This window comes from Zootermopsis nevadensis, unplaced genomic scaffold (genome assembly GCF_977971745.1).
Source record: "Zootermopsis nevadensis isolate Lab colony 2312 unplaced genomic scaffold, Znev_1.0 Znev_ptg000021l, whole genome shotgun sequence".
Classification (NCBI taxonomy): domain Eukaryota; kingdom Metazoa; phylum Arthropoda; class Insecta; order Blattodea; family Termopsidae; genus Zootermopsis; species Zootermopsis nevadensis.
Window position 1 is genome coordinate 8983072 of NW_028259153.1, and position 12662 is coordinate 8995733.

General features: G+C 40.3%; 1 protein-coding gene across 3 annotated transcripts in view; it reads right to left on the reverse strand.

The window, feature by feature from the left end:
• Positions 1-4458: 4458 nt before the first annotated feature.
• The window catches only part of Lim3 (Lim3 homeobox protein), a 166431-nt gene continuing 158227 nt past the window's right edge, over positions 4459-12662 (reverse strand). For all 3 annotated transcript variants that reach the window (XM_087352534.1, XM_087352536.1, XM_087352537.1), the window contains 3 exons: positions 12245-12399; positions 10019-10246; positions 4459-9611 (listed from right to left, as the gene is read on the reverse strand). In XM_087352534.1, the coding sequence (XP_087208660.1) occupies positions 9421-9611; positions 10019-10246; positions 12245-12399 (574 nt within the window). In that variant the 3' untranslated portion in view covers positions 4459-9420. The remainder of the gene's footprint in view (positions 9612-10018; positions 10247-12244; positions 12400-12662) is intronic.

A 12662-nucleotide genomic window follows, 5' to 3' on the forward strand; every position in this document is an offset into this window, starting at 1 on the left:
TTTAATTTCGGCGGAGCATAACGGTAAGGAGGCGCGCGAACAGGGACCTGATCCAAGAGTTCAATCTCATAAGGCGCGCACCTAGCGGTACCTAATCTGCCCGAGAACAAAACCGGATAATCCTTCAGCATAATTTCTAACGCGTTCTCATTGGGGAACACCGAGGACAAGGTTTGAACCTGCCCAGCTTCGCTCGAAAGCCGCCGTAAATAGTCCTTCATCCTTCCCTGGTCATCTATCCCCGGGACTTCACCCAACTCGAACCCCGCCCGACGCTTCGGGGGGAACTCAAAACAGTATTCCAGAGCCCCGAGATCGATGGACATACGGGTGTTACCTAAAAAATCTAGCCCAAGTATAACCGGGACAGGCCCACAATTTAAGATTTTAATTTCCTGATTCCACGATATGTAATTTAACCGCTTCATTCACCTCACACCTCTGGCTATTTGCCAAAAAGGAAGATAACCAACACGGGAGTAACTCACCGCCAGCACCGGAATGAAACAAAAATTCCACCACATCAGAACGAATACAGGAAAATTGGGCACCCGTGTCAACTAACGCTGGGATCGCTCCAATCTTGAAATCCAACATAACCCACAACGTAACAACAAATTTAGAAGGCGATCTAACTTTCAAAGAGCTACTGATTATGGGTGCCCGGTGACGACGTCGCCGCCAGGCCGAGGCCCGTTTACCGAAAGTTGTCGGTTAACCCTACAGTCCCTTTGGACATGTCCTATTCTACTGCACCTCCAGCACTCAAGAGGAGGTTTTGGCCACGAAGCCCGCGAGGACGGTTTAGTGGAGGCAGAAGTAACTACCGGCGACCCAGCCACACCCACCGGTAGAAGTCTAGACAATTGTTCAGACCGTTACCGTTCGTCCAACACGGCTATCTTTTCTTCCTCGTGGCCGATCAACTTTCTAAGTTCACGGTAGGATCTCGGTCGTTCTAGAAATGCAGACTGTGTCAAGATATTAGGATGCATATTCATCAAGACACGATCAACTATCTGTTGCTCGGTAGCGGGATACCGCAAAAATTCCTCAGCATTGATGACATCGTCAATAAATGTCCGTAAGGGATATTTGGGCCCTTGAAAGTTGAAGACAATTAGTTCCCGAACTAATTTCTACCGAACCACAAATGTGAAATAATCGTCCAGCGCCTCAGCCTTACACTGCCCCCATTAATCACTTCGCCCAATACAATCCCCTAAAAATGTCAACATACTCCCTTTGACTCGGGGTAACAAGCGGACCATAAATGTTCGATCCGAAACCAAGTGGAGATCATACACAGATTTCACCTCCGAAAAAAAAATCAAAATTGCTTTAGGGTCGTTAGAATCTAAGGACTCAACATTCTTTAATAATTCCTACAGTACAGGAGAATCATTTTCAGGCGTGGCAACTCCTCACCACGACTAAGAGAACCCTGTCTAGGTTATCATTATTAAGTGTTCTGCCTTACGACAGGTCCATTGCTCTGCCCAAAAAGAGCTCTCCAGTTGTCCCTATTCTCGGCTTCTTGTTTTAATTCCTGGAACGTCATCTTCTTTCCTTGTTTAAGGTCGTCGGTTAGCTGTATCAGTCTCCTTCCCAGTCCTCGCTTTCCTTCAACCTGGCCTTCGATGATATCACTCAGTAACCCATTCCTTCTCATAATATGTCCCAGCCAGTTAGCTTTCCTTCGTGTAATCGCCTGCAGAATGTTTCTTTCTTTGCTCGTTGACCTGTCTAGGTACCCAACCGAAATGCTTGCCTCCGCAGCATCCATGTTGCACGAAGTCCTTTGAGTGCCCTGTTTAACAAAGGCTGACACGCACACTCGTAACACCCGAACAGAGCCACTAGCTTCAATGCCCCCACTCGCTACACTTTTGCTCTAGAACAGGCCGCGACCAGTGGTAAATATCCGATGCGGTGACGAACATGAAACATACAACAAAGTTATAATCAAAAGGCGGGCGCCAAGCGAACCCACGCTCAGAACTGGGATCGTTACAAGATCAAAAAATAAAACCACGCTCTGCTACCAATTGATCCACTCTCCCCTTTTCAACAACAGTCGAAAGGGGGAGGAGGTGTTCAGTTCTAATGTTGTAGGTTCACTTGGCCCACGCCCCTGAAAAGAGTGTACTCAAAACACAGCAAAGTACAATTGGAAATAAAACCATTTGCTGTCTTAAAACAAATTGTAATACATGCACATTACACGGGGTCATATATTTCCCTACTACGAACAAATAAACTGACAAACAAACATAACAAAACAAAACCCCACGACTCGGCTCGCTCTCGGTAACACTCCAATTCGTCTCCCCGGCCTTGACCACCCCGAGGGACCAAGAATAACCCAAAAACACACAAATACAAACAAAGGTCACCTCGAACGGGGTGCCTAGCCGGATAGACGTTGCCGACCGGATCCGTAGCTACAGCCTGAGTGAGTCCGTGTGTTCTGGCGAGAAGAGGTCAGCCCAAATCAGTACCCCTCCTAGACCGGCCTAACCTCCCCACAAGCATGCGCACCCCTTTCGACGTTTCGCCGTCACAACATCAGAGCCGAATGTAGTCGGCTAAAGACAATTTCCAGCATTTCTGATATTTCAAATTTTTTTAAAAATTTCAACAATCTGGAAATTTTCCCCTTCCTATACCTACCACAAACGATGAATGACATCCGGTCTCTGCCAGTCCTAATCTCTGCTTCGCACGTTCTCTGCTAGACTCGGTCTTTGCCGGGCTATCTGTGCAACACCCAGTCTGCTAGTCTTCATCTCTGGCTCACACAGTATCTGGCTCAGGCAGGCCCCGAAGACCACGCACTTGCAATGACAAGCCGTCAGAGGACGCGTCATGCAGAGACCGAGTCCGGAAGAGATCGTGTCCGTCATAGGCGGTAAGGCAAAGACAGAACGGCAAAGACCGGGTCACGCAGAGAGCGAGTCCGGCGTATAGAATGGGTGGAAAGACATTTGTAAAAAAATTTCGAAAAACTATAAAATATAGGAAAATGGCCAAATGGCGCACAAAATTTATGAAAAATTCCGACTTAATTTTTTTTTTGAATTTTTCAAAATTGTTTAGTTCCTTTCGCCTTTCACGTTATTTAGAAACATTTTTAATTTTTTCAAAATTTTTCAAAATTTTAAAAATTTCAAATTTTCTCAAAATTTTCGAAAAATCAAAAAGTCCTGGAAACTGTCCAAAAATCGTACAAAAGTTAAAAAAATTTAAAAAATCTCGAAATTTTCCCCATCGAGACCCGTCCTAGCCTAGACCCGGCCTCGCCGAGACTTGGACTCTGCAGGTGCTCGTGTCTCCTTGAACGACTTCCAAATTTCTAAAAATTTTCAAAACTATATTTTTTAAAAATTTCGAAAATCTTCATAAATCTCATAAAGAACGAAAATACCTGAATTTTTTTTAAAAAAAGTTGAAAGTCGAATTTTTCAAGAAAATTAGTTTTGTGCCCTTTGTGAACATTTTTTTATCTCCACAAATGCCTCACCCTAGCTTAGCCATGCCCATAACAGTTCATGCAGATCCCAGCCCATGAACAAGCAGGCCAGCTCATATCTGCAGTCATGCCCATCACAGCCCAGGCCTTGCCCAGGAGTGCATGTTCTTCTCTTAGGGTCACATACTGTTTACCATACCCAAACAAAACAACAGGTAAAATTAGGGTCTTTTATGTTTTAATTTTATGTATTTGAACAGGAGATGTAGAGATGAAGTTTTCTGAACTGAACATTAGCAAACATTCTCTGACCTGTTGTTTCATTAATATAATTACGATTTCTTACTGTCATTCACAAACATATTCACAGAGTTATAAACCAAATGTCAGTTGTTCTACATTAGGTAGTCCATCACTTGAAGGTCTCTTGGAGGAAGAATTTGTTTTCCTTCTTCCTGCTTTCTGTCAGAATGTTAACAAAATTTAGTCTAGTAAACTCTGAAACTTACCATATTGTGATTTTGATATCTTTACTAGATGTTGCTCACTTCTACTGCTGCTTTCTGATAACCCTGTGGCATTATTTACCATATTAGGAAGAGAAAGGGGGGTCCGCAGTGGCCGCACGATCTGAGATGTGGGTCTTGTGCCGCTTGGTCGCAGGGACCGTGGGTTCGAATCCCACTCAAGCCATGGATGTTTTTCTGTGTTTTGCTGTCCTGTGTACAGGTAGAGGCCTTGCGACGGGCCGATCACTCGTCTAAGGAGTCCTACCGAATTTCCATAGATTGAGCCAACTGAAAAGTTGGGGACCCGTAAAGGGTACCGGAAAATGTACAGATATTGTTAAACCAGAAAAGGAAGAAGGAAGAGAAAGGGAATCATTAGAAGTGGGGTGGAGGGCACAACATGAAAGAAAACTTTCAGCGGAATTGTGTACTGAAAATCAAATGGTCCATATATTATTATAAATTAAAATAAACATAAATATTTATCTCCATTTGATTATGACTAGCATTATTAACCTTGGACAAGCAAATGTAGTTCAAATACAACATACTGCAGTGACTAGATGATACTTAGCATCTTGTGGCCACATGCTGAGGTTCTGGAGGGCTGAATTCCTTTAGTAATATAGTTTGTTGTTACAATGAACCTGTCAATTATACCACCTAACTCAAGCAAGTGCCATTTAAGCACCAAAAGCTATGATTCTCTAAACACAGTTCTCTTATAACTCATTCATCATCTTGGGCTTAATTTTATGTAAGATTTTTAAAATTCATGGCACATATTACAATTTTATGCTCGCATCAGCAGTGAGATAAAGTTCTCTTCAGTTCAGAAACTGACATTCAAATGAGCCAACGAATCCATAGACATATATAAATCCCATCTCATTTAAATTTAATCATATGTTTCATATTAAATTGATTAGTTAAATTCTGTTGTATTGGGCAACCTTTAAACTTTCAAGTTTCACATAAATCTTTGTTTTTATCCCAATATTTCCTCAGGATACTGATTTTTATCAAAATATAGAATTTCTTTCCAGTAAATTTTAAACAGATAATTATCAGAAAATAAAATTAAATAATAGTTTGGTTTCCAACTCACAATATTATACAGAAATTTGACACAACACACACACAGAAGTAAAATTGACTTACATTTATGCATTGTGCACCATTCATTTTAAATGTCCAAAAGAGGAAGTAAACTTGTAAACTGAATTTATATAGGAAATAATTCACAATGCAGTAGTAAACAGCAAATTCCTAGGGAACAAAAATTAAATTAATACACAACTTTACATTTTAAACTGCATTAAAATATAAGATATTGAATGAGGCTCTGAACAAACAGAATGAATCTTTAACTTCATTTTGGTTCTTCCATTTTCCTCAATAATTTTCTCTAAAGATGGCCGTCTTCTCGGTTCTTGTGCCATCTAGTCTGGTAGATATTTCAACCAGACTACATGGCGCAACAACCCAGAAGACAGCCATCTACAAACTCACTGACACGAAAACCTCAAATCCTACAATTTTCTCTCAAATTACTAAAATGAAACTGATTATTCACATAATGTAGTAAGGTTTAACAACCATTTCATCATAATTATGATATAATCCTTATTTGAGGTTATGTACTTCTGTAGAAGTAGCTACAAAGAAAGAGAACATGCTGACTTCAAATGCAGATGTGCAGTTCAGTCAAAGCTGGTCACTAGTACAGACACAACACTGAAGAAAGAATTAATTTGCAGTTTTTTCCCCAGCAATACTAATTTTACATATTAACTACAAATTCAGAACTGTTTACATCTCTACATTACACTGGCTTAAATATTACATAAAGTCCCATATTTTATATTTAATCTGTTAAATTCATGTTTCCACGAGTTTAAACATTTGGAAATGCTGTTAACTATAATTGTTACAAAAGCCATAGAGTGAGTAATAATTGTTATTAAATAATTCAGAAACTTGATCCTCAAAACAATCCAATTTATTTGTTACATTTAATGTCACAGAGCAGATTAGCTCAGTGGTCAGCGAAGGTATTGGTTGCTATAAACCATCGATATACTATAAGAGTGAAGCACGAATCCTTATGAGATTTTACTTCCATTTCAGTCACCCTCTACCATACCATACCAAAATAGTACCTTGAAGTGGATCACTGAATGAAACATCTTGATTATTCTTTCTAATTCACCATACATAACCTCATTTCAGTCACCCTCTACCATACCATACCAAAATAGTACCTTGAAGTGGATCACTGAATGAAATATCTTGATTATTCTTTCTAATTAACCATACATAACCTCATCTCACTTATTATTTAACCTCTGCAACTGTTAAGACCATTTTTAAAGAAATAATAAATTAACTGTTGCCACTTTTGCTTAGATGGCTTACGGAACCCAAGGTTCATCACCGAATTAACCAAACCCTGTCCTGGGCCAACAAAATCAGTTTCCTTTAACTCCTGTCTCTGATAGCAACTGTTACCACTGCCTATAAAAATTACAGAACCAACTAAACAGTTTTATTGCCACAAAACAATGTTTTACAATATCAAATAGGAGTGCATAGTAAAACAGGTTTAAAAAACTATATTAAAAATGTATTGAAATTCTGTATAAACAGTTGACCCAAGCTTACTTGCTGTAAACAGGATGAATTCACAATACTTTCCAGAACTTATAAATCTACTGACGGAAGAGTATCATGGAATTTTTGTCTTTCCATTATTTGTATATGAATCAGCTCTCCTTCTTGATTCATTCATGTCACTATATTTAACAAAACAATTCACTTCGAGTGCTTGAAGGAGATTAGTGTACAACTTGAACCTCATTTCATCTGGCCACAAGAGAAAGAAAGAAAGGGGGTGGGGGGAGCCAGTATTATCCATTTTGTAAATTTGGTATATTTCACATTAACAAAAATATATTGGAGCTGGCTGACAAGCCCAATTAAACTGTGTTCTTCATAGCCCAAAACCAATAAAGACTAGGCTTTGTAAGGTGTACATGAGCAAGGGAGTATGTGCGCGCATACACATGCATGCATGCATGTGGGTTCATCAGAAAATTTGTGTCCACGACATGGATCCCTGATGAATTTCTGTTGTTTACAAATAAGTGATAATTTATCTTCTGTATGTAATGGGTAGATTTACTTGTAACTTATCATTACTTTAGGTAAACCCTTTATTTGTATTATGTGAAATTTATATAATAGTATGAATTGTATTTTATAATATTGTCATCTGATTATCTTATGGATCCATGGAATGTAATAAAATGTGTGTGTATGCATGTATGATGGAGATGGATTTATTCTCTGAAACATCAGAATTTCTTTCCAAATAAATACATACAATCTGAGAAAACTTCATTACATTTAATCACCATGTGAATTTTATTATTTTTTAATAGTCATTAGAACAAAAAAGTTGTCCCACTATACACCATGTAGGCGCTTGGGGGGAGAGGAGGTATAGCTCCTACTCATTCTTAACTTTGACACTAGGTGGGGGTGAGTGGTTAGCGTCATGCCTAGGCCATGCTTTACCCACTGGATAGGAGGTTGGGTGTGCCCCAGAGCCAGTCTGGATGCAGAGGCTAGAGGTAAAATCCTCTGCCACCATCGGGTTGCTCAGTCAGTAAAGCGACTGGATAAGGACTGGATAACCGAGGTATTATCCCCTATATAGGGCCAAATTATGGCTGAGACAGTAGAAAGAAAAAGCAATACCAGTCCTTTTAAGAGATTAGTGGATGATCGGTGTGGGATGTGAAAAGACCCAGTGTCGTCAGGGGTTGGTGATGATGAGTGGGAAGCAGTAACCTATTAATGAATTGTCATGAAAGTTTGAAATCAGTTACATAATTCACTTCCTCCAAAGTGAATATGTAAATATTACATGGACAATACTAGCTCGTATATCAATGCAGTACATCTCATAAAGTAACAATATGTGCAACGGTCTGATTGAACACCTACACTCAGTCTCTGGTACCACAGTCGTGTCGTTATAATGTAATATATAACCAAGAAGCCAACAAACTTCCTAATCTTGAAATTATTCTTTCTTCTTAAAATAGTAATGAAAACATCTACCAGAACTTGTCACACACGGCAATAATTTAAGAGAAAATGTGATCGTAACACAGGACATGACACCACATCAGTTGTTTCTTTTGTTTGTTTTTTTCATCTGAGCCCTTGACAAATATAACAGAGAAGACTCATCACTATAGTTCTCACAACCCCCACTTGGTGGCACTGGGATCTCCCTATGACTGAGGAGCTGGTTAACAAACAAGAGAAGACTTGGTAAAGGCCCCTAAGTCCTTCCACATATAGTTCGGATTCTAAACAAATGTTTGTCTATCGTATCCATTTCAGGCAGTATTATGAGCATCTGTGTATTATCAAATACAAAATTGATTTTAAAATTCTGAATACCCAGTCTTGTGTACTGATGGAAAAATGGCATACAGCACTTTGTCCTTTGAGGAACTCCTCAGAATACGTTAGAATAGAAGTCTATGTGGAGCGCCTTTCTTATCTTCGCTTTATATTTATTATAATATATATTTGATTATTTACATGGGATTTAATAGTAAATTTTCTGTTTTCAAGAAATCATTTAGACATTTATGACACAGAAAATACCACGAGGTCCGACCACAAAATTACAAACTGAACTATCATTTGTCGCCGCTAAACCAGATATCTGATACTTCATGTTTTCCTGTGAAGATGTTAATTGTGGTCATTTGGATTGTGATGCCATGTAGTCTTATAGGTATAGAGAAATATATCACCTCCATCTTCAGGGTTGGAAATAACACAGCAAGATTACGTGACATCACAATCCAGAAGACCACAATCGACATTTAACCAGCAGATGCACATTATCTGTTTTCACTTAGATAGCCTTTTAGTTCATCAATTTTTACCAGAACTTATGTTTAATTATTGTTTGTATGAAGTGATACTTGATTCGTATCAGGAAAAATCTTATAGCGCTTGGCAGTGAGTCATGCAGTTTGTGCTGAGAGCCTGAAGTGACAGTTTTATTCTGGTTTATCAGTAAACACACTATACTTTGATGTTTAATGAAGATGTTTTCCTTTCTTTAAGCGTTTCACTCGGCAAGGTTTTGACTGTTTATTCAGTAACGGAGTACTTTTATGTACATATGAAGATGTATCAGAAAACAAAACACTGAAGAATGAAACATGTTCCGAGATTGATACAGGAGAGAGATCCCAGATCCTCCAAGAGGCAGCGGTAAGACAGATTCTTATATTTGCGACCCGAACTCTCTGATTGCACATGACTAGAGTGACGCTGTCTTATAGCTCCACCTTTTAACCTCGTCTTGAGGAACTAGTTCATCCTCTGCTATGAGAGGTGGCGGGGTCAGTACTGGGGGGCTGCACCACTCGCTTGGGGCCCAGATGAGGTACTGACCTCACCCAGCCAAGAATCAGGGCTGGGTGGGAAATCAGGGTAGCCGTGGGTGCTGCTGCTGTTGCTGAGGTCAGAAGCTGGTCCACTGGTCAGGCTTGGATGTCCAGGGGGCAGGTGGGCCCCGGGAGGGGGCCCCTGACCTACAACACCATTATAGAGTGTAAGTGAGAATAGCTGTTATGATGTCTTCAGATTGATGACTCAGGAGGCAAATAAAGAAAAGAAAGTTCATAAGAAAGGAAGGAAGAAAAGTAAAGAGAAAGGGAAAAAGTCAAAGACAGAAAAGTATAATGAAGAATAATGGAAGATAAAGAAAAGAAAGAAAAACTGCAAAGGATCCTTATCAAAATCCTACATTCTGAGCTTGGAACTGAAAAGTAAGGTTATGTTTATCGTGTTCCTCTGTATTCGTAAGAATATGACATTTTAGCGATCTAGGAAGTGAGAGGAGCAAAGATGGCGGTAACCCGCAACATTACACCAACACACACGTCCTATAATACTACGCCCTACATCTCAAATTTAGAGAACAAGAAGTGAGACTTACCTAGGGTTGTGTAGACCGCGAGCCCTTCTCCTGTGGAGTAAGGGAAGTTGGGTCCTAGGGCGGGGTGGGGCGGAGTTGGTGAATGACTGGATGACAGATAAGGTGGCGTGGCTGGTCCCCCATGCAGAGTGAAGTGCGGGGCGCGACTCCCCGCGCTGTGGGGTGACGACCCGTCTTGCTCCAGTCCTAGGTTTACCACCGTCCCGTAGCTATCATTGCTATTGAGGTCTGCAAACCAAGAAGAGACGCAACACTGTAATACAACTCCAAGTCCAATATCTCCACTTCTCCATCTTCAAAGTCTGTTTTCCAAAAATTTGTCTCAGTGTTATCCTTCTGTCTCTTAGGTATTCCAAGAGGGCGTTCTTCAAGACGTTTCCCCAACCAAAATTTGATATGCATTATTTGTTTCCCTTACCCTAGCCTCATGCTCAGCACATCGCCCCTACATTTCACTACCTTGACCTTTATTGGTTGAAAAGTAATTACCGTATAAAAACACATTATTATAAGAATGGAAAGTAGGCAAAAAAACATTGATATTATCTGATTTGTGTCACGTGGTAAGCAACAGTTTTATCAATTTATTTAATGTCTGACTTTTATATCGCATCGCATAGTCTCGCTACTTCGATAAGGATCGAGAATGCTTTAACGACTAACCCGATTCTGTAATAAGAATGGAGTTTAGTGCTCTTTTTTGTATACATCCATTTGCAAGAAGGGGAAGAGGACATTATAATCAGCCGAGCCATGAAATGACATCAGCTATTCACGGCATTATAATGTAACAGATGGTTTAATCGCATTAGGGATTCATGGAGACGTCCTCAGATTTGTATCGGCGACTCTGTTGTTAAACATTAGATCCACCTTTCCCACCCCATCTGAGCTGTTTTCCCCCTGAATTACTACAGCAACATAAAAAGTCACGTAAGGGGTGGCGCAGTGGTGACGTATTATCCACCTGACTGACTTCTACATATGTTACGTCACAGAGCGAATGACGAGCGTCTGCGTGTCTAGCCTCAACACAGCGACTGGGCGACTTTCAAATTTGTTTCCAAGTGAAAAATGTGTACTGTAGAGAACCTGACTAACATTTTTAAGTTTCACTGCACTTGCTTCGTATTCGGGAGGTCCCAGTTCAAATATCGGCCCGGAGACCGATAATTTTCCTACTTAACTCAAGGCAACTTTCGCTTTAGTACGTCTTACCTTTAATTAGGCCTCGATCGTCTCCTTCCAAATCCTATTACATGTATCAATCAGTACTCATTCTGCCTTATACAACAATTTTTTGGTGTTTGGTATCAAGGGCTTAGGTCAATACAAATAACACTGAGCGACCACTAGCTTGTCAGTATTCTGCAATATTGGACAACAAATATATCCGTGCTCAAGTTACGTTACTGAAGAGCCTTATGCCATCGTTTGGCTGTTTTCTCTCCCTCCGCTTACCACGGCTGGCTCCATCAGCTGACTGACCGCTCGCGAACTGAAAACCACTGGCTGGTAAGAGGCGTGGTCGAATACGTCACATCATGTGACAGAGATATATACACTCCAGTAAAAATTTTCATGCTACTATCCATTCTGAATAAAATTACTTACCACACAATTACTTTATTCTTCAAGTGGTTTTCACTTGCGGTTGTAAAATATTGCACATGTTCGCGTATATGTGTTTGTGAAATGTGGGTGATATTACATTTAGAAGTTGGCGATAATTAGAATTTGTATGTTTTCGCAATGAACAATAGCGCACCTCCTCCTTCTACCAACACTTTCCCAGTTTAGATAGTCGCTCACCTGGCAATCGTACAGTGCACTAGAATTAAACAAGTCCCTGTGACGTATGAGGCATCGGAAGTCACGTGCTGCACTACTATGAGACCGAAAAACGTCGAGCCTATTCTAATTTAATGTCAACTTTACTGATGGTACTTTAAAACATTGGAAGTTATAAAATAATCAGAAAACAACCAAATAACGATACTACAGACAAGGAAGCAGTGTTAAGCGACAAAGACGTGAGAGAACTATCTTTGCACTAAAGAATAATGTTTTCAACTCAGGAATAGGAATGTTACGCAAGCGCACATCACCTGTCTACCAGGCCGGCTACGTCACGTGGACTTTCATTATTTGTAACGGTCAACGAACCTCGGATATGCTTTGCTCCTCCAAGTGGAGCAAACTGGTAACAAGTAGACATGTTCTTACCGTGCGTGTGGCTGAAGTTGGACTCGAGGTCCATCTTATCGTCTTTGTCGTGCAATTTCTCGTGACGTGGTGACGAGCCTCCTTTCATGGAACGGAAGTATTGGCTCCAGCGTGTTCGTCCGGCATCCTTCTTCAACCGCTTCTCCTTAGCTCTTCTGAAACAAGACAACACGTAACACCAAACTGAAGAGCAGTCACTGATAAAAACGTCTACCAGTCAAGACGACTGAAAATTATTCAAACTTAAATCAAAATGCCTTGACAAAATTTAGCCTACATCGAAGATATAAGCCTCTTCGGGTACTGTTTTATGCAGATGACTTGAAGAAACTGCATGTAGGCTAAATGCAAGTCATGTCGAAATTTATTTCCGAAAGACACCTGAGAACGGTCGCAACTGTTAACACGTGAATAAGAA